The following is a 26,505-nucleotide window of genomic DNA, read 5'->3' as shown; positions in this document are numbered from 1 at the left end:
GTGATTTAGATGGAACGTAACGCGACACGTGAGGGGCCGAAAGAAAATAAAACGTAACATAAACCAGTTGCGCGGTCAAGAATATGATTCGAACTAACGGAGAAGGATCCTGCTCAGCTTCCACGGCCCCTGATTTAAGCGAATGATTTATCACCGCAGCATAACATCGCACGTTACCAGCAGCCACTGTCACGCTCTGGGCATTCGTTGCCTTCGTCAACTTCCTTTCGAGCACAGCTCAACCTCAAAGCCAGACCATGCAGGCACTTGCACGTGGAAGCCGAAATTTGAACGCGCGGTACAACCTCTTAGACACCCGTGACGCGCCGAGGGCGATAGCTAATTCTGACGCCGCTGCGTTGTTTTTTTTTAAGGGTAGGAGCAAGGATAGAGAGCATATCTTGCCGTCTATGGCCCGGCCTATATCCGGAAACTTCAGCCATTCCACATATTATACGTCAAAAGCCAATCAGTTCATATTCTTTGATGCGCTAAGCCCCTGCAAGTTCAGCTGTGACAATTTTTATTTAACTGAGCAACTTAACTAGCCTGACGAACTTAATTATGTCGTGCGTGGTATTGATCCCTGCTCAACGCATGTTACATAGTCACATAAGTCGTGGCGAAACAATTACGTCTCACCTCTCTATTCCTGAGAACAGCCACAAAGATAATAAGGATAACAATGCCTTCTCGTCGTCTCCCTATCTGGCCGTTCAATCGTGACGAAAAGTATTGCGCATAGGGATGTTCTTTCAGCCCTTGTCGTTTGCATAGCTCTACTGATTATTAAGAAATTTGGGTTCAGATCATCATTCATCCTCCTGTAATGCATGGCCATCCCTGTTCTTACAGAAGTTTTCTAGCCAAAAGATATTAACCTTCGTTCGCGCAAATATCCAACATGTTTCTTTGACCCGTCTTTTTTTTCATTTACTCAATAGTTATAAAAATACTCACCTTATCATTTAAAGCAATGACTAATTTGAGAGGGCCAACAAATTCGATAGAGCCCCTCTCCCATTTGCCTTGTTTTGTCATAATAATGCTCATCACTGATCCTCGTAGTGCGAAAAATATATTCCATTAGTTCGATGTTTCGGTAGTTTATAAAGGATAGTGCTCATTTTCTTATCGCAAGAACAAAGAGGGGATTCCTCTACATAAGCGAAGAAATAAAAAAAACACCTCTCTATTCTTTCCCAGTCTTAATTTTAAGTAATACATTCATAAGTGAAGAACTCGAGATCACCTCTCAATCAGGCGCGCTGTTACTCCAACACCTTGTAAACACACCTTGTAGCCTACTTTATGAATCGACCGTCATTCGAACCAGGTATGGTTATCTTTCTTTGAGCGTACTTTATGGCAAGCAGCAGGCTTTAAACTGCACTGCGCTGTTCGGTGCTGTGCGGCGCTGAAGCTTGCATTGAATGGAAAATACTGAGCCCTAAAATTGTTTAGATGTAGTGCTCGTAGCCCTTGAGCTTTGCCGTCCGCAAGCAGGTTACTGCTTCACCGCTCGCGACATGTTCAGGTTGTGGGTTCAGTCCCAATGGGCAATCGTTTCTTACCTTTCATTTGCTCGCCCAGTTAACTAAATGCGTATTGTTAAGCATTACTCTTCTTTTTTTCTTTCTTTCCCGAGTACAAGAACTCAGTTGGCTTCTCTCAACAACGAAGTACTTCTGCTCTACCAACATCGCAGCGCACAAAGAAGCAAATGCGTGAGAACAACCCTGATAATAGGACTTGCCAGGTTCATGTTGGTCAGGTAAAAGTCATCCCCCGATGACACGCTGCCCGGATACCCGGAGAAGGTCACTGTGGTCGCTGGCACTGGTTGACCTGAGCAGATAGAGCGCACAGTCGTTGCGGGACACCATTCCGCACGGCAACTTGATGCACATAGCAGAAGGCAAGAGCAGAACAAGATGCAGTAGTATGTCCAGCTGAGTCTTAGCGCACATCTTTCTTTATTCTCTTTTCGCTAAGCATATTCAGGTTACTAAATTGCCACGAACAGGAAGCTTACAGCGCGCGACGCTTACGGTGTGCCGCTTTATTTCTGCACAGACTGGTCTTTCTCCATGAAGCAATGAGTCATGGAACCATTTTTCCCGTTCCACAATGAAGGATAAGCAATGTGTGTGTGCGACGGAGGGAGGGGTGAAGCGTTTCACATTTACAGATTTAAACGACTTTAGCTAAAAGCTTGCTTCGCACACACAAGCACTATATACTTTCGTTGGTTTAGTGTAGTAACGCCCTCCATCTAGCCTCCTAAAATATAGCTCCGGTCTCCAAAAACTGAAACATTCGTTCCTTAAACTTCCGAAGGCCATCGTCGTGCCATCGGCAAGGCTGGGATGCTGACCCCGAAAACAACTAGAATAATCGGCAGCGCACCTCTGCTTCGTTTAATCAGTGACGTGAAACCCGCAACCACGATGACGCCGTCATCGAGAGCTTAAGCCCTGATCACTTACTTTTTGTCGGCCTATCCTCTGCAACAGGGGCTGACCATATAACGAGTTAGCCTGGTGGCTCGTCCGTATGCTTTCCTGTTGTATTCCTGTTTTGTTTCCACGCCACGCCTGAGTCTTTGCAGGCATCTGCTCAACAAGTTAAAAAACGGCAGCTAATCCCCTTTGGATCTTCTGAAGCTTTGGTTCACGACTTCTTCGAAGAAAGTAAGAGAACAGCTGGCAGTGTCAGTGTCTCCGAATCATTAGCCTTGTAAGCGCCCGCCATTAAGTCGGAAGAAAGACGGCCTTAAATATGCTTCATCTGTCAAAAATTCTCACTTAGTCTTATTAATTTGCAATTAGATAGCACTTAAGGCGCGCGAACATACATCTCGGTCCGCCAGGAGTCGTTGATGCGTTTCACGGAACGCTGCGATCATGCCAAGTGTAAAGCCTTTTCGGCGTCCTTTGTTTGCTTTTTAAGAATGTGTTGCGGCTGGCACTTTCTTGCACGAAATGTGTTTAGCTCCTGCTGTCAGCACAGCAACGGTGATGTTGGCGCCAAAACGGAGGAGAACAAGAAGGGAACTCCCATGAGTCACCACTGGTCCCAACGCGCTGCTCTGCCATTGGAACAGTGCATGCGTCAGCAAGTGCCTTCCTAGTGCCGGCGCGAAGGAGTCTACGCTATAAACGAACCGAACGACGCATGTGCAGTTCTGGCCGCCCATTATTAGCGATGTGACAGCGCCGCCTGTGTAGTGGTCGCTAAACAATGCTAATGATTATAGTGTTCTTGCATTTGACCGCCCTGCATCTGACCAATTTATCTGAGAAATGTTTCGCCCGTCCGATCTGTGCCGAATAATAATAAAGATATCTTCAATAGCCCTTTCTTGCGGCTCTCAAAATGAGTTTCATGACATTCTTAACTTGTACCATATACTTCTAGTAATAGTAGTGACACGGCGTTCAGAAACATTATTAAAAAAAGCGTATTTACCCCTTAACATATACACAAGCTTGTAGTACAGCTCTAAAAATGAGCTATAAAGCTTTCAATGGAACTTCGTTCTTGAAAACATTTCGCCCTGGTTCAAGTATCCAAGCTGAGACGTTCTCCTATTTGGGCCATCCGCTTTACAACGGCAAAAGGGCCCTACAATGCTAAAATTATCTGCAACTGAAAGCCAGAATGGTACAATGTGTTTTCGGGAAACCTCCAACTACGCGGCTAGAATAAATAAAGGAGAAATCGGTCCCCTGATTTTAATTTTTACCCCGAGGGGTATTTTTCAAACCACGCTGGGCAAAAATTAAACATCCAAAACTGCACATAAGCTTGGGGACACAAGAACGCAGAGGGCACAACGCTGCGTGTTTTTCGGGTTTGGTAATATAATGGTATTAGTCCGTGCACCCTGCTACGCCAGCTAGTCCTTTCGCTCTGTATTGCTCTAAACAATTTCGGACGATAAAGCAGCCGCCGCTTACCTGATCCTGCAAGCAAGCTGTAGCGGAAGAAGTACTTCTTAAGCACCTTATTCATGGCGCCGTAGTGACCCCAAGTGGCGTGCGACGCAATAGCATCACCGTTGCCGTCCGTGGTCTTGAAGAAGGCGACGCCGGGGTCTCGGGGCGCCCTCGGTCCGCGCTTCGCGAAGGCCCACTCCAGGTCGCCCACGTCCTTGTAGAGATTCAAAAGCCTGCATGGGGACACATCGGTTCTGTTCACCTGCGACATTGCCAGCACGCCCAGAGGTGAGGGGGGGGGGGGGGTGAGTTTACCTGCGGCTCGCGCGCCTTAGTAGCTTCCCTGCCCTGGTCTCGCGCTTGGTACATTCATGTGTGTTGTTTGGAGGGGAGAGTCATAGAAATGTGATACTTGATTCCGCAACGTTGCTGGCGTAAAGTAGGAAACATGCAAAAACTTGAGAAGAAACGCAAACTAGTGCGCATACATAGCATTGTGTGATCTCCTTTTGTATTTTGCGCGGTGTTGCTGGGGGGTACTTTTCACGTTATGGGACTCGCAACCAAAGGCAGTGACCACACATGGCGCTCAGTGCTTGTCCCTTACCTATCTGCGCGTGCTCCGCCTGTTTACTGTCGTGGTTGTTTTTGTTTTGTTTGTTTCTTTTAGCAAGGAACACTATGAGACCGTAGTTATTCGGTTATAAACGCGTAATGTTTAGCACAATACAGCTAGCTAGTCATAATTTTGAACCTGAGGAATGCAACCTCGGCTAGCCCGCGAATGAGCATAACTTTTGTCACAATGTTAACTCACATTTCAACGAACCCGTGTCATCCGCGTACAGGTCTTTGGACATATATGATTGCATGACAAGACGAAGTGCCGGGATGTATTCGGTCCGTAGGATGTTTTTTTCGTCCTTCATTGCCTTCAGATAAAGAACGAGAAATTAACCTAATTCCATGAGAAGGAGAGAGAAGAGGGCGGTCGTGTACCCTGGCAAGGGTGGGAAGGTGGTTTTGCGGCATCTTGCTACCCTTTTCTCAATAAAGCAGTAATTTTTTATCGCCACTGCAACGACCGGACGAGAGAAAAAAGAAAAAAAAAAAGAGCGGCTGAGATAGCAAGGGCAGGAGAACAATGTGTCAGCAGGGTGTCTTTTGCACAGGGGTCCGAAATTCTTAACAGAAAATTTCGGACACCTGTGCAACTCATGCTTGACTGGCTGGTCTCTGTGTTTGTGTGTGTGTATGTGTGCATTCCGAAGTTTTATGTTGTGGCCCCGTGTACAACTTAATATGACTACTGAGCATCTTTGTGAACAGTCACTCATCACGTGTCATGTGTATTTTTGTATCTTTCTTCTTTCGTTTTTATTCTCTCTTCTTCTTTAGGGGTCTGACTCAGGCGCACTGTAGCTGCCTCCCTCCAACCGCTATAAATACTGATCTGGATCTGTAATATGCCACTCTGATGAAGACTGTACCCCAGTCGAAACGTCAGTAAAACCTTGTTTGTGTCTTTAAGCATATATCAGTCTATTTTATAAGCGCATATTTCTGGTTCATAAGGCTTTCTTCTGAACTGCTATATATGTTGATTGGTTTGTGGCCCAAAGTGACTCAGGCTATGAGAGACACCGTAGTGGAGGACTCCGGATTTTCCGACCACCTGGGGTTCTTTAACGTGCACTGACATCACACAGCACACGGACGCCACATCGTTTCGTAGCCGCCGAGGCCGTGAATAAATCCCGCTTCCTTGGGCACAGCAGTCGAGCGCCGTAACCGCTGAGCCACCCCGGTGGGGCTCTCTCTATATATATATATGTGTGTGTGTGTGTGTGTGCGTGTGCGTGTGCGTGTGCGTGTGCGTGTGCGTGTGCGTGTGCGTGTGCGTGTGCGTGTGCGTGTGTGTGTGTGTGTGTGTGTGTGTGTGTGTGTGTGTGTGTGTGTGTGTGTGTGTGTGTGTGTGTGTGTGTGTGTGTGTGTGTGTGTGTGTGTGTGTGTGTGTGTGTGTGTGTGTGTGTGTGTGTGTGTGTGTGTGTGTGTGTGTGTGTGTGTGTGTGTGTGTGTGTGTGTGTGTGTGTGTGTGTGTGTGTGTGTGTGTGTGTGTGTGTGTGTGCAGATAAATTAAGGAGAAATGAGGGTACTCGTTGTAATACATGAAGGAAGAAGCCAACAGTCGGAGAGGCCAAGGAAAGCATTGAGGATTTTACTTTGTCTTTTTTTTAATTTTTACTTCGGTAATCACATAAATTAGTAATGTAATCTGTTTAGGGGAAAGATAAACACAAAGTAGAAGGAAAAACAACGTACCGACGGTGAGGGAACAAACCCACGACCTCCGAATATCGCGTCCGGTGCTCTTCCAATGGAGCTACATTGGCCGCTGTCCCACCTGCTACTTTCTTGGGTATTAACGTTGTATGTATACGAACCCTAAGAGTGTTCACCAGCGCCGCCCTCAACCATAGCGGTGTACGTGGAACGTCCTGTGATACCGCCAGCGTCACGTAGAACGTGGTCAAGAGCGAGGGCGAAAGCTGTGCGGGAACTCTCTTACGCTACCTATGGCTTCAAGACTGCGAGAACCGAGACCCTCTGGCAGTCTTGAAGCCATAGGTAGCGTAAGAGAGTTCTAGCACAGCTTTCGCCCTCGCTCTTGACCACGTTCTACGTGACGCTGGCGGTATCACAATTAACTGACAGTCCCTAAAGGCATAGAGTGGACTCAAAGAGAAGACAAGTGTAGCAGAGAGCGCAGTAAGTTAGAATAGTAAGACTAGGAGGTGTACAGGGGTTACATAGATGCAGCCAGCATTAGACCGAGTTAGTGCGTGAAATATGGGAGATGCCTTCGCCCTGAAGGGGTTGTAAGCAAGCTGACAATGTGATGAGTGCCATGTGACATTTTTTGGGTGGAGCGCTAGCTGAACATAGCCTTACCGCGACTTCTAAAATGGCAGTGAGTCACAGCTCTAGGATAAATCGTGTAACACCGTTAACTTACTGAGCTCTTCGGAGTAGCGCAGTCGTCGGCTTTGCGAACTGGGAAGAGATACAGATGCATAGGAAGCTTATTTTGTTTTTTAATCTTCGCCGGACAGATCGGACTGACAAATTAAATTTTTCGAGATAAATATTATTCGTAAGAGATTGTAAAACTCTCGACTACGTGTCACTAACATTTGTGAAATATTTGATTTCTACTTTCACCATCATTTGAATCAGCTTTATGAACTATGAAACGCCATGTGCGAATTAGACTTCTGCGCAGATGAAAAGCTTCCCATACGTGAAAATAATCGGTGTTCATAGACAAATGAACATCTGGTGTGAATAGGAGACCAGTGGAAAATTTTGTTAGACGAATCGAAATTCTTCCCATGCAGAAATGATGGTATTCGTTGTATGCATCATCCCAAACGCACTTCAAAGGGATTCCGTTAGCAAATACACAAGGTAAAGTGTATAGGCGGAAATGTCACGGCACGGTGCTAAATAATTCTCTTCGCGTGGAGATGCTATATCATCGATCAATTATAATGTATAATGAACAAGATGTTTAGCCGGTAAGTGCTGAAACATTAGGCTTTTATAGGCGTTTAAAAATATATGCTTGTTAAGTTGATATGTATTTCAGATTAACGACGGCCCTAAGCACTACCTGAAGCTGCAGCTGATTTGAGATGACTTAAGCTGAAATATTATGATCAACATTGGATAATGTAATAGGCCTCCCTCCTATAGCCTGCTGCCGGCTTCAGATCGTCGTTTTTCTTTATAGGCAAGTTTTGGTATCAAACTGTTGCTGAACTCTATTCGCTATGGTAATCGATGAGAAGGGACGGAGCAGGCCGATTTACACCAGACTTCCTTGGCTGTTCATTAGGTCTGACTACCAAATTAAGAGGAGTTGTTTAGTATTTATTTTGAGTCTATATTTGATAATTCATTCTCGCTAGCCACACATGCAGCCTCCTATGATATTTATCGATGGATCATGTTATGTTTAACATCTCTACATGAAAAAGCACTTAACAAGGTTGAAGGGGAAGCCTCAGTTCGCAGGTCTAGCCAACGTTTCGATAAATGGACTTGTCTGCGTCTGGGTCTCTGGTATTCAAATGCTGCCGAACAGTCGAAACGCGTCTAAAGCTTGTGGACCGGGTAATATTCTCACAGCTGCTGATAAGAATTGCTCAGATAGTGGCAATACATTTTGTACGCTTCTTCGAAAACTTTCTGGACGACGAAATTTGCCCAACGACAGAGATATTTTATGTGTTGTCCCGTACATAAACAAATGTCCCCGAAACTTTGTTGAAAACTAGAGCCTGGTTGCATTAAATTCTAAAATCATTGACAGTTTTGTAATGCTAATTCTAGTTGGCAAGCTGTATGGGACAAAACTATCGCGTCCGCTAAATTAATTATAACAATCTTTCGGCAATCACTTATGCTGATCATTTGACTCAAGTGGAAGCAAAGTTCTTTCTTCAGCAACAGGTACAGAATTATCAATCGCAAATATCGGCCATTGAAATCGCTTGCGAATACTGAGTGAATTTTTCCTCAGCTTCATGAACTCACTTTTCACAAGGTTGCACCTGCGTCAATCAGCCTCGAGTCCCATGCAACTGTCACAACACACAAAAAGCACATAATTCTAGTAGTAACATTGTAAACACACAACAAATATTTCTGCTAGAGCACACAGTTGTAGACATTTGTGCAAAGTAAAAACGCAAGGAGGGCAATAGAACCAGCTGTTTGAACCAGCAACACTCACCGTGAATGAATGTTTTATTAAGGCTTGCTCTAATGGCGCCTACACGCTCGTTCCCAAGAAGTGTGATTCTTTTCCGGATGCGTTCACCAAAAACATCAGGTGTACGGGACGCGCACGAGCAGAAAAAAAGACGCGCATACTTAGGTCGTGCTTGAATTGGCAGTGGGAATCCGCGGCGAGTGACCTGCGTACACAGTTGGGACGACTGACGATAGATGGCGTCCTTATTAACGCCCATTTATCAATGAAGATGACGCATGTGCTGTATGTGGTAACTCCAGTGAAACAATTGACCATATTGTTGCGGTACGCAATGAAAGAGACGATGACGAAGTGCTGGGCGAGTAGAAAAAGACGACGCTGCAGCTACGGCTGGTTCTCCTGTGAGTGTGTCCCCGACGGTGAACTGTTGCGGCTACGACGTACCATCGCCTCCTAATATCTCGACGTGCCTCGTAACATCTTGGTGGAGCTGCTGGGTTAGACACCAATACCGCAAGCTGGATCTCCGTAGTGGCCGCCAACTTGGTGCTAGCACTATGCAGTCCGACGCAGCTACCTCTACAGCGGCACAACCAGCGCCCACTGTCGTCGTTGCGCAGCCTCGTGATCCGGGAACCTTTTGCGGCACCGATGACATCGACGTCGAAGACTGGCTCGCTATGTACGAGCGAGTCAGTAAGCACAACCGATGGGACGCAACGTTGATGCTTGCAAATGTCATTTTCTACCTGGCTGGTACGGCGCGCGTCTGGTTCGAGACGCGCGAAGAAGATCTAACATCCTGGGACATGTGCAAAGAGAAGCTTCGGGATCTCTTTGGCAAGCCAATCGGACGCAAGCTCGGCGCTAAAAAGGACCTGGCATCGCGAGCACAGTCGTCGACCGAATAATATCTGTCGTACATACAAGACGTACTAGCTCTATGCCGCAAAGTGAACAGCGCCATGCCCGAGTGTGACAAGGTGGGCCACATCTTAAAGGGCATTGCTGACGACGCTTTTAACCTTCTATTTTGCAAGGATTGTACGACGGTCGACTCCGTCCTCGAGGTATGCCGGCGGTTTGAGCAAGCTAAACATCGTCGTATTGCTCCCCGCTTCGACCGCTTGCCAAACACAGTTGCTACGTCTTCGTGCGAAGACCTGCCGACACTGCAGCAGCCGTCCCATGAGCCAAACTTAACCAGGATCGTTCGCAGAGAGCTGGAGGCAATGGCCCCTGTCGCATTCACACCTCAGCCGGCGGATGCTACTGTAGCACTGATCCAAGCTGTCGTTCGGCAAGAATTCGCGAACGTGGGCCTTAATGCGAGCGTAAGCCTCAGCTCTGGTCAGCCGTCCGCACAGCCATCTGTCCAACCCACCGTTCCGGTGGTAGCTGCTGCGGCTCCGACTGCGCGCTTCCCGACGCGATACCCCGAATCTACCCGACGCTACCGCAACCCAGAAGAATGGCGGACCTTCGACAACCGGCCCATCTGTTTCAACTGCTCACGTGCCGGCCACATTTCTCGCCATTGCCGCAGCCGTTGGGTTCCGCCACCTCGACCTCGCTACTATCATGATCGCAGCACCGCCTACGGACCACACCCAACCTCTCTCCGTGATATGCCCTCTCGTGACTTTAACCCGCCATCCCCGCGCATGTCCAGCCGATCGCCGTCTCCCCAGACCCGCCGTTCCCGCTCGCCCCTACCTCACCGTTCCTCGTCCCCTCATCCTCACTTCTCTAACCCGCTCCCGGAAAACTGATCAATGCAGCTCCCGGAGGTGAAGCTGCATTGACGACCCGGCCCGAAAATCCTCTGCTGACCCTCGCTCATCGCCGCAATCTTCTAGATATCTGTGTAGATGGTGTGCCTGTTACCGCCCTCATTGACACTGGTGCCCAAATTTCCGTCCTCAGCTCTTCGTTTCGCCGCCGACTCAAAAAAGTGGTTACACCCGCCTCTTCATCAGCCGTTCGTGTCGCCGACGGAGGCGTCGCTACCGTCGTGGGACTTTGCACTGCGCGCGTGAGCATTTGTGGTCGAACTACCCCTGTGCTCTTCACTGTAATCGACCGCTGCCCCCACGATGTGCTCCTCGGCATCGACTTTTTAACGGCGCACTCTGCCCTGATTGATTGTTCAAGTGGCCTCCTTCGCTTAGACCTGCCTTTCTGCTCCGACCGCACAGATATCAAGCCACGCCTCTGCTCCGTCGAGTTTGTTCGCCTACCGCCCGAAGCTGCCATGTATGTTCCTTTGGCCCCGTTTCCTGCTATTCCTGATGGTACATACGTCACTTGTCCAATCACCGATGTTGTTCTCCACCGTAACGTCATACTCCCTCACACTGTCCTGACCGTCACGGATAACAGAACCTATCTTCCCGTCCTTAACTTTAGCCGTTCTGTCCAAGTTTTGCCCCATGGCATTGCACTCGCTGACTTACTTCCGTTGGCTGACTGCGAAGTTTCTGCCCTCAAGCCTGTGCCTCTGTCTGAACCCCCCGTATCAGCTTCTCGCTCGACCCTTTTTACTCACATGATAGCACCGGATTTGACACCTCAGCAAGCCGGTGCTCTCTCCGACCTTTTGCTATCGTACAAGGACATTTTTGATTTTGCCGACATCCTTTGGCTCAGACATCTGTCGTTACCCATCGCATCAATACTGGTGATGCCAGCCCTATTCACAGAAGGCCGTATCGAGTCTCTCTTGCTGAGCGACATGTGATATAGAAGGAGGTCGACAAGATGTTGACAAATAATATTATTGAGCCTTCCTGCAGTCCCTGGGCGTCTCCTGTCGTTTTAGTGAAAAAGAAAGATCAAACTTGGAGATTCTGTGTAGATTACCGCAACGTCAATCAGATCACTAAAAAAGACGTTTATCCGCTCCCGAGAATTGACGACGCCCTCGACTGCTTGCATGGTGCCAGCTATTTTTCCTCGATCGACATGCGTTCCGGCTACTGGCAAATAGCTGTCGACGAACGGGATCGAGAGAAAACCGCATTTGTCACCCCTGACGGACTATACCAATTCAAGGTCATTCCATTTGGCCTCTGTAACGCTCCTGCGACCTTCGAGCGCATGATGGACTCGCTTCTCCGTGGCTTCAAGTGGACAACGTGCTTATGCTACTTAGATGACGTTGTCGTTTTCTCTCCCACGTTCACAAGTCACCTTGAACGGCTTTCTACGATACTGGCACTCTTTCGCCGCGCCGGTCTTCAACTCAACGCAAAAAAATGCAGCTTCGGCCGCCGCCAGATCAAAATCCTGGGACATTTGGTTGACGAAAATGGTGTGCAGCCCGACCCTGATAAAGTTCGTGCAGTCCGCGAGTTCCCTACACCACGTAATACAAGTGATGTGCGAAGTTTTCTCGGGCTCTGCTCCTACTTCCGTCGCTTCATTCGGAACTTCGCTGACCTAGCACGTCCCCTTACCTCCCTTTTATAGAAAAACGTGAATTTCTCGTGGAGCCATCAACAAGCTCAGGCCTTCACAACGCTCATTTCCGCGCTCACCGCTCCTCCTGTACTGGCGCACTTCGACCCGTCTGCTCCTACAGAACTGCGCACCGACGCTAGCGGACATGGTATTGGCGCCATCCTTGCCCAGTACCAGCACGGCCACTCTCGTGTGATTGCCTATGCCAGCCGCCTTCTATCTCAGTCCGAGCGCAATTATTCCATTACGGAGCGCGAATGCCTTGCACTTGTTTGGGCATTGACCAAATTCCGTCCTTATTTGTTTGGGCGGCCCTTCAGCGTAGTGACGGACCATCATGCCTTGTGTTGGTTGTCATCACTTAAGGACCCTACTGGCCGCTTAGGTCGCTGGGCCTTGCGATTACAAGAATACACGTTTACTGTTGTGTACAAGTCAGGCCGCCTACATCAAGACGCCGACTGCTTGTCCCGCCACCCCGTCGACCCTCCTGAACTTCCTGACAATACTGCTGACGACTGCGTTTTGTCCATTTCGAACTTTCTCCACATCGGCGTCGAACAGAGTCGTGATCCTTCCCTGCGCCCCATTATTGATCACCTGCGCAACGACAGCACCGATCCGCCCATCAGTATGTTTGTGCTGCTTAATAACACATTATACCGACGCAATATGCGCCCAGATGGTGTAGACCTTTTGCTTGTTGTCCCGACACATCTACGCTCTGCTGTTCTTGCGCACCTTCATGATGCTCCTACAGCAGGGCACCTAGGAGTGTCCCGCACATACGACAATGTTCGATGGCGATTCTACTGGCCTGGCCTCTACCGCTCTGTTCGTCGCTACGTCGCCGCCTGTGAGTTGTGCCAGCGCAGGAAGACCCCGTCTCTTCACCCTAGTGGGCCCCTGCAACCACTCGCAGCTCCAACTGAGCCCTTTTCTCGAGTTGGTCTCGACCTGCTCGGGCCATTCCCCACATCGACTTCAGGGAACAAATGGATTGCCGTAGCGACCGATTACGCCACCCGGTATGCCATAACCAGAGCTATCCCCACCAGCTGTGCCTCCGACGTTGCAGACTTTCTTTTGCATGACGTCATCTTGCTTCATGGTGCTCCTCGTCAACTGCTCACCGATCGCGGTCGCTGCTTCCTTTCTAAAGTTGTTAATGACCTTCTGCGCTCATGCGCTACGCGCCACAACTTCACAACGGCCTACCATCCACAAACGAACGGTCTTACTGAGCGCCTTAATCGTACCCTGACCGATATGATGTCAATGTATGTTTCTGACCATCACCGTGACTGGGACATCTCTTTACCTTTCATAACATTCGCTTATAACTCCTCACGGCATGATACCGCCGGATACTCTCCCTTTTATCTACTCTTCGGCCGCGACCCTCTACTTCCTTTCGACACCTTACTGCCTCTTGACGATTCCTCCTGCAGTTACGCTTCTGATGCCATCGCCCGCGCTGATGCCGCCCGTCATATTGCTCGAGACCGGCTTCGTGCGTCCCAGCGTTCTCAAAAGCACCGTTACGATCTCCAGCACCGTGACGCCTACTACCCTCCTGGCTCCCTCGTACTCCTCTGGCTCCCTGCTCGACGTGTAGGCATGTGCGAGAAACTTCTGCCCCGCTACGTGGGCCCTTACCAGGTCTTGCGGCAACTTACCGACGTGACGTACGAGATTATCCCTGTGAACCGCCACTCTCCGGCAAACCATCATCCAGAAGTCGTGCATGTCGCCCGTCTCAAACCTTATATCTCGCGCTCACCTGTTTAGTCTACGCACCGGGACTGTGCTTCTTCCGCGGGGGGGTATTGTTACGGTACGCAATGAAAGAGACGATGACGAAGTGCTGGGCGAGTAGAAAAAGACGACGCTGCAGCTACGGCTGGTTCTCCTGTGAGTGTGTCCCCGACGGTGAACTGTTGCGGCTACGACGTACCATCGCCTCCTAATATCTCGACGTGCCTCGTAACAATATTATACTCGAATGTAATGGTATCCACCCGGAAGTTGATGCAGGCGCATTAACTGTTCATGAAGCTCTGGGGTTTAGAGATACCAGTGGCCGGGTGAATAAACCGGCGGTGGAAACTAGCAAAAAACGACTGGAAGATTGGTGGCTTAAAAGCAGAGAAGTGACATAATGTTAGTAATGTAGAAAAAGAAATTAAGAAATAGAATGATGGTTTAGTTAACCAATTAAATCAATAATTAAAATATAGGGAGAAAAATGAGCATGATAGCTACTGCCACCACCCCGTTTCAAAGGGGACGCTCCTATATACCATCCATCCATCCATCCATAGGATTGGCATACATTGGAAAGCATGAGCAATCACTTAAGGCGAAAGGGCGAAGGAATGCCGGGATAATGAAGCATAAGGCATTGTGGGGATACAGCAGGTATCAGGTGTTGAGGGGTATTTGGAAAAGAATTATGGTGTACGGGCTTACTTTCGGAAATGCGGTTTTGTGCCTAAAATCAGAGGTACAGTCGTCATTAGGAATAACTCAGAGAGCCGTCCGACGACTAGCACTGGATTCCCACGGCGAAACCACAAATTAGGCGGTACAGGACGATATGGGCTGGGCATCTTTCGAAGTACGGGAAGCTCAGAGTAAAATATTATATGCGGAACGCCTGAGGAAATTTAACAGTAACGGGTGGGCAGCTAAATTATTTCAATACCTATACTTAAAAAAGCGTTGACTCACAATGAAGGAAAAGAACAAGGAAACTAACCAGTAAGTATGCTTGTCACAAGGATGGAGAAATAAAGAGCGTTAAACAACAGGTTAAAAAACATAGTGGTTATAAATTGGCTAAATTCTATGGAAACGAAACAGAGTGTAGAACTATACCGAAAGTGGAAACGACAGATCAGGAAGGAAGCTTTCTCTGATAACTAAAGAGGCTCTGCCTACTTTTTGTAGCTAGATCAGGGTTCCTTAGAACACGCAACTACAAAAGGAAATTTAACCAAGAAGATGACGCATGTGCAGTATGTGGTAAATTCACAGAAACAATTGAACATCTTATAATCGAATGTATTGGTATCCATCCGGGTGTCAATGCAGACGCAGTCACTCTTCCTGAGGCACTGGACTCCAGACATACCAGTGGTCGGGTGAATGAATTTGCGCTGGTATCTAGCTAAAAGCGATTGGAAGATTGGTGGCTTAAAAGGAGAAGAGTAACATAGCTTAATAATGTAGACGCAAAAATACAATAAATGAAATGATGGTGTAGTTAACCAATCTAAAACAATATTCAGGATATAGTGGAAAGAATACGAGGATTCTAGCAACTGCTACGACCCTGTTTCAAAGGGGATGCTCCTATGTTTCATCCATCCATACATCCTTTGAAAACGCGTGGCGCCAAATCGGCGCCCTGTTTTGCCATCCTTATGGTCTGTCTTGTGTAAGGTCTGTTTTCACCTCACGCGGCAACTACCCAACTATTCGCAAAAGAGGTGCTCTAAGGGCCTACTCACACGAGCCTCTCGAAGTCTGCCGGCAGCTCGTGCGGTTCGTACAGAATATCTGTTGCGCCGGTCAGCCCTCGCTGCAAGCCTGATATTTGCAGCACGGCTAGTTCGACCTGCGACACGAGAACAGCGTAGGCAAGTTTTTCGTGAGCAGGATTTTGGCAGCTTTTGAGCCTTTTCTCACCGACATCTCATCAGTATATATTTGTTAGGTGCGTTTTAATTTACTTACCACTTTATTCGCCCAATTATGTATGAATCAGTGAAAAAAGCATGACCTCCACAGTGGAGCAAACTACAGGGGCCGCATAGTTTAACCAGAAAAAATTACAGCTTTAAATAGGTACAGTAAGTAGAACGTGCGAAAACTTTTGCTCACAGATGCAAGCTTATGTCGACCAGAGCGGGTTGCAGTTTAACACGCGTAGCTGTCGACATATACGACTTTTTTATATATTGCATTTGAAATATGCAATACTTGCAGAATAACCGTAATGTTTATAAGCGGTGATGACTACGAAGTTTCGTACTAGTTTCCCACTTGGAACTGTTGGCTTCTAATCCACTACGATCTGCATTCTTTTTTCTTTACATCTGGGTGCCGTTGGCACAGCAATTATCGTCAGCTATCTTATGGCTGAGCCTAGTTGCATAGCAACAGTGTTCACCTGGCTGGGCCTCAACACACACTACCCTTACTTGTCATTGACTTCATATTATACCAGCTAATGTTAAAATTATTATATGTGGGACTTCATCTTAATTTAGAACACCTTGGTTTTCAAAACATGCGCTGGCATACCACAGTACACTTTCGCTCTGGTTTTCGCCTCTATGAAATATGCGTCCGGCATGGCCATCTCAAACAATATAAATTGCGATCAGAACCCCAAGGATAAAGCCACTACGCCACCGCTGCGGGCATCCTACCTCCTGTACGTAAATTCAAACGTTCGTTTAAAAACCTTGCTAAACTCTTCGTAATCTGCATACGCGCAATTCCAAACAAAAAACCACTTGATCCATTTTGGGCCGCAAATATGAATCATACGTACAAAAAAAAAAACAACTCGACGGCCCAGGGCCAGTTCACGATTTTTCTTATCAAACAAATGAGCAGCTTGGTGCACTGTTTTCTTTTTTTGCTGCAAAATTATCTTTTTTTTTCATGACTGACGAGCATCTGTTCAACACTGTCTGGAATGTGCACACACACATCTGCTTTGCTTTGCACTGCTTCCTCACAGGTGTCAGAAAACACCTGATCGCAAAACCCGCAAGAGCTCGGCTCTCCCCGCGACGTTCTTACAAATAAAATCGGCAACTTTTACAGGGATATGGGCAAATATTGCAGTCGCATTAGATAATAAACGGAAAAGACCTGTTTCAAAATCTTCCAACGTATCCCTCTCAGTTATTTCCTCATATCAAAGTGTAGCTAATAGTTAGTCTGGACATGGTTACTTAATGTTCTCTGTACCCTACCACATTATGCAAATTATTGCTGTACCACGCAGTTGAAATTGCCTTTACCTGCATTGTGACAATTTTAAGGTCTATAGTGAGCTCTCCCTGCGAACCCAATCAGCCGCATGTGGCGTCACTGCTCTTCTGAGATTCTGATCACAATAATATCAAGATAATATCAAAGAATCGTTCCGCCTCATTTTTTTCCATTTAAAACGACTCTACATATATCCTATGTATGGTGGGTATAATATTTAATAAGGAGTTATAGGAGCAACCATGACTATTCAATAACTATCTACCAAAGAGCAGGCTCATAGGTGTCATCTCTGTCGATACAGACAAATTCACAGTAAAACTCGACATTGTACTGTATAAATTGAGAGGTCCTGGATTTCACGCTATAGTTAACTGACTTTCATCTAGCTGCATCCTAACTTTGCTTTGAGAAGTTGTTTCTCTGAATAAAGCGGCATCAGTCATAAGTATGCTCTCCCAGAAGTACCACAAGCATATATTCTTGTTCCTAGAATTTCTATTACTCTACATAAACCTGCTTTAAGGACTAACCTCAACCGTCCATCTCATGAACGCTGATTGCACTCAAACTATATTCCCTGCTCATTGTATTAATGAACTTTAAAACATACGAAACTTGCAAATATGGAACCTGTCATACTATTGTATCGGAAACAAATACCTCTAAAAAATATTACAAACTATATTGCCGCGAAACATTCAAATCTTTATTTTTTGATTTACAACAGCCGCCAGCATGTGGCCTTATCACTGCTCTAGAGCGCAAGGAATTATTTTGTACTCTGCTCATGCTCGTTGTCACGAGATGCGGATTTATCATTTCTTTTTTTGTCGCGCAAGGTGCTCCGAGATGTGTTGCGAATGATTTCGGGTCCTCGGTGACCTCTCGCGATAGCCAGGAGAAAAATTCGGCGTGTTTAAAGGGTGATCGGTCTCTCCACCAGAGAAAAATATACGAAGCACCGAACAGCAAAGTTCCCTAGATAACCAGAAATGTACCCACCGTAACCAGAAGTGGTCATGGAGTTAAACCTTTTTAACTTGACTTGAAGCCTGACAGAATTGCTATATTTAAGTTCACTAAATAAATATAAAGTACCGATGGAGTAGCGGTTGCAGTTGCCGCGCTGTTGTGTATGAGGAACATGGCTAGAATTCCAGTTGGTGCTTGGGATATATTTTATCAATTATCCATTTTTAATACAGTTGTGTTATTTTATAACTGTGCATTCCAGCCCAGGGCAGCTCTTTTTCTCAACACAGGCTCCCAACCGAGAAACGAGTTCAGGAAACAAGACGAGCCAGGTGGCTCTGGTCATCTTTTTCGTCTTTATCTACATGCTTTTTCGCAAGCCTTGAAATGAGGGCTGACGAGTGCAACGGGCACTCCTTTTGAAGGCGCAAGTCAGCCTAATAAAGAGTTCATTTACGTGAAACACCAGTCTCCTCGTTTGTCATTACCGTTAAAGGAAACATTCACAGCGCTAACAAATAGCCACTCACCACACAGGACAGCGCCTGTCCTGTGTGTCTTTTTGTGAATGCCTTTTTGTTACCGCTGTGAATCTTTTGTAAGTGAGGGTTCTACACGGCGAACAACGAAGATCATTCGCCGACGACGACAAATAACGACGCTGCAAGAATTGCACCGCCGCTAAACTTGGTGACAGCAACGACAACCACGCGACCAAACTCCAAACTGACACTGCTTCCCAGCGAAGTGACAACGGCTGCTCCCCGGCCTCGACCTCAGTACGCGAAGAAGCCGAGGTCGGACACCAAGGCCAGCAATGATTTCAATCAGGTCATTTAGTTAAGATCACAGAAAACAGTTGCGACTTTAAATAGCCTCCACTTGGACAAATCAATATTTTTACATATCATGGAGTCACCTCACATTGCCCGTTTACACCGGCAGCAGAAGATTCAGTTTGTGCAAATATTGCATTTGCTTCTATTGATCCGCCGCGAACAAAGGAATATTTTATACTGACATCTTGCCATCTTCCACTGCCACTGGTACGGTTTCAGACATCCTCAGTGTCGTTAAGTTGGACTTACAGCACATTTCTGCAAACTACTAAGCATTCACAGAACATTTTAAATGGGTCCACTAAATGTAACTCTGCAAACTACTTTGATTCTCTCTGACCTGCTCTGTGGCCAAAAATACGCAATGTGTAAGCAAAATAGTCAGATTTTCGTGTTTACTATTCATTCATTCACTATTCATTCCTGCACGTGCCCCAATAAGATTGCAGCAATTTCAGTTTAATTTTTACACTCATTGTTGCTGAAATTTGAAAGAAATAATTATTGAACCTGAATGCGTTGAAAAACTTCAGCCGACGTTCGGAAAACACAACATGCAATGGCTGCAGCTTCCTGGGCTAAAAACACCGCCAACTTTTTTCTCGCCACCTAACATCAACATCAATAAATAATTTCCATCATCGTTGCAACAAAACAAATGCAAGACATTATTTTAGAGTTCCTTTTTTTTTTAAACGCATTTCATTATCTACCATGAATTGCGTACATGAAGATTTGCACTTGAAGCAGCGCTTATTCACTGCTCTTCTGCATTTACACAAATTACCAACACTGACCTTTGCAGAATACATGGAAAACATTTTACCCCATAAACTATCCCGAGCACAGCATTGGTTTATAACCTATAAACAATTTTACTGCATGCATTTCAAATTCCTTTATATAGCCATGTTTTTTTTTTTTTTTTCACTTTCTGTCGTTTGGCCTCGCAACTTACCTAGCTGTCCGCAGGTTCATATCTGCGGCCTTTCATTCTTGTTAGTTATTATGCTAGTGCGAGAATTAATTTGACTGAGTAGCACCGCTACATCCTGCTTCTTTTTCATGAGCTACTATACTGTTCTCCATTATTATACGTTTCAGTGTATTGACCCTTTTGCGTGAATAAATAAATTATATCCTGTGACCTTATGGCTGTCAACCCATTTGGAAAAGATTTGTAGTTAAATGATGTCCTTGAATCTGAATTCATACAACTCTTTCGTAATTTATTGCTTCGTAATGCTATATTTGTTTTAATTGCATGCCTAAAGTCACTTCGTGAAATGTTCGTCCGAATTCAAGGTACGTTCTTTTCAAATATTATCTATCGGAGTGTTTTCAGTTATTATTAGAACTATTTGCTCGACTGCCAGCTTTCGAAGTTTCTTGTTTGTCATTACTCCCTGAACTCTTACATATGTTTCAAGTATTGCTTGATTTTTTTCTGTGAAAGAAGCACTGAACAATGGTAAAAGGGGGATCCTCAGTCGCAAGTCGAGCCAACGTTTCGATGAGTGAACTTGTTTTCATCTGAGCAGCGCAGTCATCACAAATACTCTTTTGCTTCTGAAGAAGAAAAGCTAGGAAGAGAGAGGGAGAATGGGGGAGGGGGAGAAAAAAAGTAGGTCAAGTGTTCACTATCAAGTGGGTTATTGCTATCAATTGTCCAACATAACAAAAGGTCCGAAAGAAAACTAAACTACAAATACGCCACGCATTATTTGCCTCGTACACCAATTATTGCAACTAAGGTTTGCTAAACGCCCCGCAAAGAAATATTCAGAGGATGTACGTACATACTGGAAAACATTATACGCAGCATTTCTGATACAGATTGCTGCCTTGCAAACAAAGAAATATTTCCAATGTTCCAATATCGTATAAAACGTTCTGGTGAGTTTCGTGTCTTGCGATCGTATTATTTAACATATCCCTGTGGGCAATTCCTCACGTCCTCGGACTCTTTACAACTCAACAGAAAATTCGCAAATGCAACTTGGACAAACGGTTGATGTCTTCGTTCTGCCCAACCAATAAATTGCATTCGCTTCTCAAAACCTTCCAGTCGTCAGTATTATAAGTACGCATAGTCAAGCCAACACTGCAACAATTACTAGAAAAATTTCTAGCGATAAAGTCGCCATAATATTTATATATGGCTTCTAGTAGGTACGTATATCTGCTCATTACCTATCATGATCTAATTATAAGACCTAAGACTCTTTGTTGTCTTTTGTTTCCTTTGCTGCTCTCTTGGGCTTTTTTGTTGGGACATTTTAGCTGTTATTCAGAGAAGACTTTTAGTATTTCGAATGACAGAAATGTCCAATCTATCTGATAAGATTTTTTTTTAAGTAATCGTTCAAAGACTGCCATACGATGCAGTGTGTTCACCTGGTGCCAAAAGGGGTCCTCGTCGCCATGCGCGACGCCCATTTGTAGCAGCCAGCGCAGGTTGGCTTTGTAGAAGGCGAAGAGCCGCTCGCAGAATGCTGGGTCGGCGTCACAGTATCGGGCATACATGTTAGCGTAGTGCTGGTCCGTCATGAGTCGCGTGGCGCTGCCCTCGGCAAAGCCTGCCGCGTACGCTTGCTGCGAGTCTCTGTAGCGGCCGTCCGTCTTAACGTACAAAGACGACCACCTGGTGACGTCATGAGTGGAGCATAACCATTACATGTCCGCTAAGACACACAACCATAATTTGTTGTTTAAAGATTTGGGATAAACAAACGCCAGCTTAAAGCGTACAACTTGACGCTTTTAATAGTTGTCTGCAGCTCCCCAAGCGATTCCGTGTTCACACCCAAGCACTTTGTTGCTTATTACTTAATTTGTACCGCTAGTATATCGCATATACTCATTAATTAGCACGCAGACTTAAGCTATATTACTTGCACTGAATACGTATAACCAAGAAGAGTGCTTGCGCTGTCTTTTGGGTGTCGTTGTCGTCGTCCTGTAATGCTCCGTAGTGGAGTGTTTAACCGGATTAGATGGGGCTGCCCCAGCCAGATTGAAATCTAGCCGCCTGACCACGCAGTCACTCAATGATGGGAGCGCAGAAAAACAGCGAATTAGCTGCTGAAAGACCACGTGGTGTGCCCATTAAAACTGACGTAGTCGTGTTTCTTGTAAAACTATATATACACATGGTTTCTCTTGTAGTTGTTCGCACTCATTAGTGTTACAAACCTATAAACTTTTACATTTTTAAATCTTCGAAGCCAATTTTCTAGTGAATGGGATGAGACGCTGTGCACAGCAGAAAAGCACAAAGCTGCGCAACTGTTAAACCAAGATGCGAAAGAGCAGGAGTTTCTAAACTCGTTGCGATTGTAACATTGTTGTAACCGTTATTGTGGAGAAACCACAGGCGACGCCATTCATTAAACTATTCGCGGAGAGAGTGAACGCAATGAAACATTAGAGGAGGATAATAGCCGTTGTATAATTGTTGTAATAACAATAATATAACTTGTCAACTAGCTGCTACTGTAGCAAACATCTGCATACAGGCTTCGAGCGATGCCATATTGTAAAATGACGATCTACCAAACAGGGTGCGACGAGAGTGGGGCCTTGCTCGACTATATTCGGCATTATAGGTTCCTAAGAATAACAGGACAATTAAGGCGTCAAAAGATTCTATGATAGTCATGTTCGGGGTGATGATAAAAATAGTCGCTGAACTCACCCATAGTCCATGCGGCTATCACTGAATACGCATATGGCTATGATGTCCCCAACGCGTGTGTCGTTGTGAGCTATGAGACGTTTTTCTCGAGCGTTCCACGACACTGCAACCAGGTGCTGCTTGCTGGCCGTCCCTGCCGTATGCGCCAGCACCAGCGTGCAGCCGAGCAGAACATATAAGCCTGTCTTCATCGGTCTGTCAGAAAAATGGCGCGTGTTGCGTTCCTGCAAAGTTCAAAGCGATTGAATATCGGTTGAAGTACCCTTAGCTTGAAATAAACCCTTGCCAGCAAGAAACCGCCTTGGTCATAGTACAAAACGAGTCATTGAGGGCACTGGAGTGAGGAGCGCCACGCATTTGAGATCTCGATATCCTCATCAGCATTTAAAACTCAAGCACGCACTTTGAGGAGAACAAGGTTGGGCATATATGTATACATTCAAGGCAAATCACGCCACCTAAACACCCCGGGTCTGTAGACGAGTGATGCATTAAGTGTTCGGTTCCTTGTGCAAATGACACTCATCAAAATTTCCATTTACCGTTTGCTGGAGTACATCAAATAAATATTTATGAGAAAGTAAGTGTCCTATAAGCTGCAGAATGTCAAAACGTGGCAAGACATAAACCTTAAGATTCAATGCTTTCCGTTTTTATCTTCTTATCTCAGGTGAAAAGTGAACGGGGTTCCATATTTTTCGCATTCGTTACCTCTTTGCGGTATAAGTTTTATTCAGCCATTTGCGGGCAACGTACATACGTTGAATTACATTGAAACCAAAGAAAGCCAAAGGGAGAACTCACCAACAATGCACTCGGGCAGGAATAACGGGCTATGGCAGGCGCCTTGCGGCTGCATTAGAATCTCGTTACGTTCTCGGGCATCCATCTATCTATCGCTATTGTTTCAGCGTACCAATTGCGAGAGCCCTGGACCAGCGGATAAGGTGGGAGATATAATTTCTGATATTACGTGATAACGTTTGGGCTGGGTGTACAACGGAAGTTTCTCTGACACACACACACAAAAAAAAAGAGAAACTGAGTCATCTGATGGCAATGGAGAGCTAAAACAGGCTGCTATATGTATTTGTTGGTAGTGTGTTGTTTACCCCAAGGCTTTCTCATGACAATACACAGAGGAAAGTGAAAGCGGTAAAATGGGTATTGACGGGAAATCGACATAGCCTGAGTTTCCACACCTTTATCCCTATGTCGCTTCAAAAGCAAAAGTCATGTTTGCTGGCATAGCCAATCTTATAGAAAATATGGCTGGCTTTTTCTGTCGGCTGTGAGTTCTAAGTAATTTAACACACATGATAAAGGCAGCGTGAACTCGGTGCCTGTTTTAACGCTTGTTGCAAATCTATTCCGTATATAAAAAAGAGCGTCTCTGCAAACGAAGAAAGTTTCAACCGCTTTTAGGGCGGCAAACACGCGATTTCCGAAGAATATATAGCTGCATTGATTTTATTTCGGTAGCCTAGCATAGAATAGTGACTGGGATCCTCACTGTTTCATGCAAAATTTTCGAATTTGTTTTTTACTCCGTCCACTCGCGCGCACGTCTGTACATCCGTCGAGTCATAGCCAAGTGGACAAATTGTCCACCACGTCCAGACATATGCCACGTGGTGGCAAAAGTAGGGACTTAGACCGCGGTTCCAAATTCCAACTAACGATGACGGCTACAATATGTACAATTGACATGAAGTAGTGATAAACGACAAACAAAATTGAAGGAAACCAGGCATAGCTACTGGGATGCAGAGCAGACAGCAGAATACCTAAATCTTAGCCACCAATCAGGGTGCACGGTATGACATAACCATTAGAGAGATTTAGCACATATGATCCGCGATCCGCTACCGTAACCCGCCACCGCACGTTCCACCGCGCATGCCCAGATCACTTTGATGCCGATAGATGGCGCCACATAGTGGATGTCGGCACATAGACCTGCGGCATCGGAACCAATTGCCTTGTGCGCGCCGCTCACGAGTGGTAGAGGGCCACGGTGGTGGATCACGGATCACAGTATGCTAAATCTATTAACATGGTTGCCAAACGCTACGCGAAATCGCTGTCGACGCAAAAAGTAACCAAACTGCCGTTGTTCTATAAGCAGCACGCTTATTGCGTTGCGGCGGTGCTCTGCCGCCAGTGATGGTTGCGAGGATTACATAGAGGCGTTGAGTTGCACCGTTGCTGTCCTCTTCCGACTGACCTAAAGTATATGGATTGCATAAAAAGGTTTGGCGTGGCTTATGCTACGGTTAAAACTGTCTCATTCTGCGAAAGCACGGTTAGGCATGGTTAGCTGCGCGTCTTCCTTTGTAATGCTTTTACGGAGGTAGTGACGAGATAGTGGGCTACGCACGGCAACTCGTTCTTTCTTTGCTTGCTGTTGTTAGGCGGATAGTTGCTCTTATGGAGGAGCGTGATATAAGCTGCCCAAATTGCTAGGAGTAGCATGGTAATAAAGTCGCGCTCTAACCGAGCCGTACGAAATTATCTCCGTAGCCTAGTAGTACCATGTCTGCTTCGGGGTCCAGGGGTGCCGAAGGCTGTCTTGTTGTAAAATACACAGAGGGATGAAACTAAGCAGTTTAGTTAACGCGTACTAAGACACTGGTGGAAGCTGAGCTACACCATTCGGCAATAACATAAATAGCGCTGCAGCATACAAGAGAAATACCAATAAAGAGGTAACGTATGTAGCCTGACTGCCAAAATAAGGTGGCAGGCAGAGAAATCCTACCAGCAATTAACAAGTCAAGGGGGTTCTTTCTTTATTAAACACTACACTGTAGCGTGAAGTATTACACTCTTTAAGCTATCACTTCGTCCATGGAGCATAAAATATTGCGTGCTTCCATCTTTTTTTACCAAAGCCGCCCATACGATTTTGGAATACCTCCTAGGGCGCCTCTAATTTCCCCCCAACCACGAGCATTGAATGACTGCTTTCCACTAATTTTGGCGTGCACATACAGCTGGAATTTTTGGTATGCATTGCTAGTTGTTATCTCTTCTTTCGGCTCTTTTGTCCTTTTCGACGCTCCCTACAGCATATATACCTGTATGCTGGCTTCCTTTGTCTATTTAATTCACGTTTAAGAAAGGCGTATAAACCGCGCATCTTGGAAATGTGGTTCCAAAAAAAAGGCATTCGGGGTCATGCCATCCAGATCCTGTTGCACTCAACAGGACAGCTATCGAAGTAAAGCGGTGTATGCGGTTGACTAGATACATAACAAAAGTTCATGTAGTGTGGGCGCTATGCCACGACGTACGACGTCACTTATAAAGAGCCCTTTACTAGTCTCCCTCATGTAATGTCTCAATCGAGACCTTTGAGGAAATAAATAAATAAATTAGCAAGATTAACAGCTCTTGTCTGGAGCAGTGGGAGGCCCTTCTGACCGACTGGGATTTGAGCACATGGTCTATGCTGGTGAAGGGGTCCAAGGCGGCAGCGGCTGGGCCAACGGGATCCTAATTCGAACAAGGCCAACCTCTGGAGCTCAAGATGTTCCTGTGCTTCCACGCCCTAACTGTTCCATACTGAAACAAACGTTTTTGTGGTCACTGCTAATACGGGAGCTCCATCTGGTACCTTAACGCAGAATGAAGCCGATGGGGCGACGCGTACTTCGTACCTAGCATGTCCTAGGCAACGAAAATGTCTCGCTGCAAAGCACTGCAATGTACTTGGGGCCTATGCCACAAAGTGTCTGACGACATGTCCTAAGAGTCGTTGCTTAATTCAGCACAGAAATTACCATCGAGTTTGCT

General features: G+C 46.1%; 1 protein-coding gene across 1 annotated transcript in view; it reads right to left on the bottom strand.

Annotated features, from left to right (window-relative positions):
* The window catches only part of LOC146174622 (putative aminopeptidase PLBD2), a 58,742-nt gene extending 35,155 nt beyond the window's left edge, over positions 1-23,587 (bottom strand). The window contains exons 1-6 of the mRNA XM_084585032.1: positions 23,512-23,587; positions 22,708-22,931; positions 21,408-21,654; positions 15,699-15,805; positions 3,963-4,174; positions 1,757-1,848 (exon numbers count right to left, since the gene is read on the bottom strand). Of these exons, the coding sequence (XP_084441158.1) occupies positions 1,757-1,848; positions 3,963-4,174; positions 15,699-15,805; positions 21,408-21,654; positions 22,708-22,898 (849 nt within the window). The 5' untranslated portion in view covers positions 22,899-22,931; positions 23,512-23,587. The remainder of the gene's footprint in view (positions 1-1,756; positions 1,849-3,962; positions 4,175-15,698; positions 15,806-21,407; positions 21,655-22,707; positions 22,932-23,511) is intronic.
* Positions 23,588-26,505: the final 2,918 nt, after the last annotated feature.

This window comes from Amblyomma maculatum, chromosome 11 (genome assembly GCF_055883805.1).
Source record: "Amblyomma maculatum isolate TAMU_Amacu chromosome 11, ASM5588380v1, whole genome shotgun sequence".
NCBI classification, from domain to species: domain Eukaryota; kingdom Metazoa; phylum Arthropoda; class Arachnida; order Ixodida; family Ixodidae; genus Amblyomma; species Amblyomma maculatum.
This window is presented reverse-complemented; position numbering and strand designations above follow the sequence as displayed.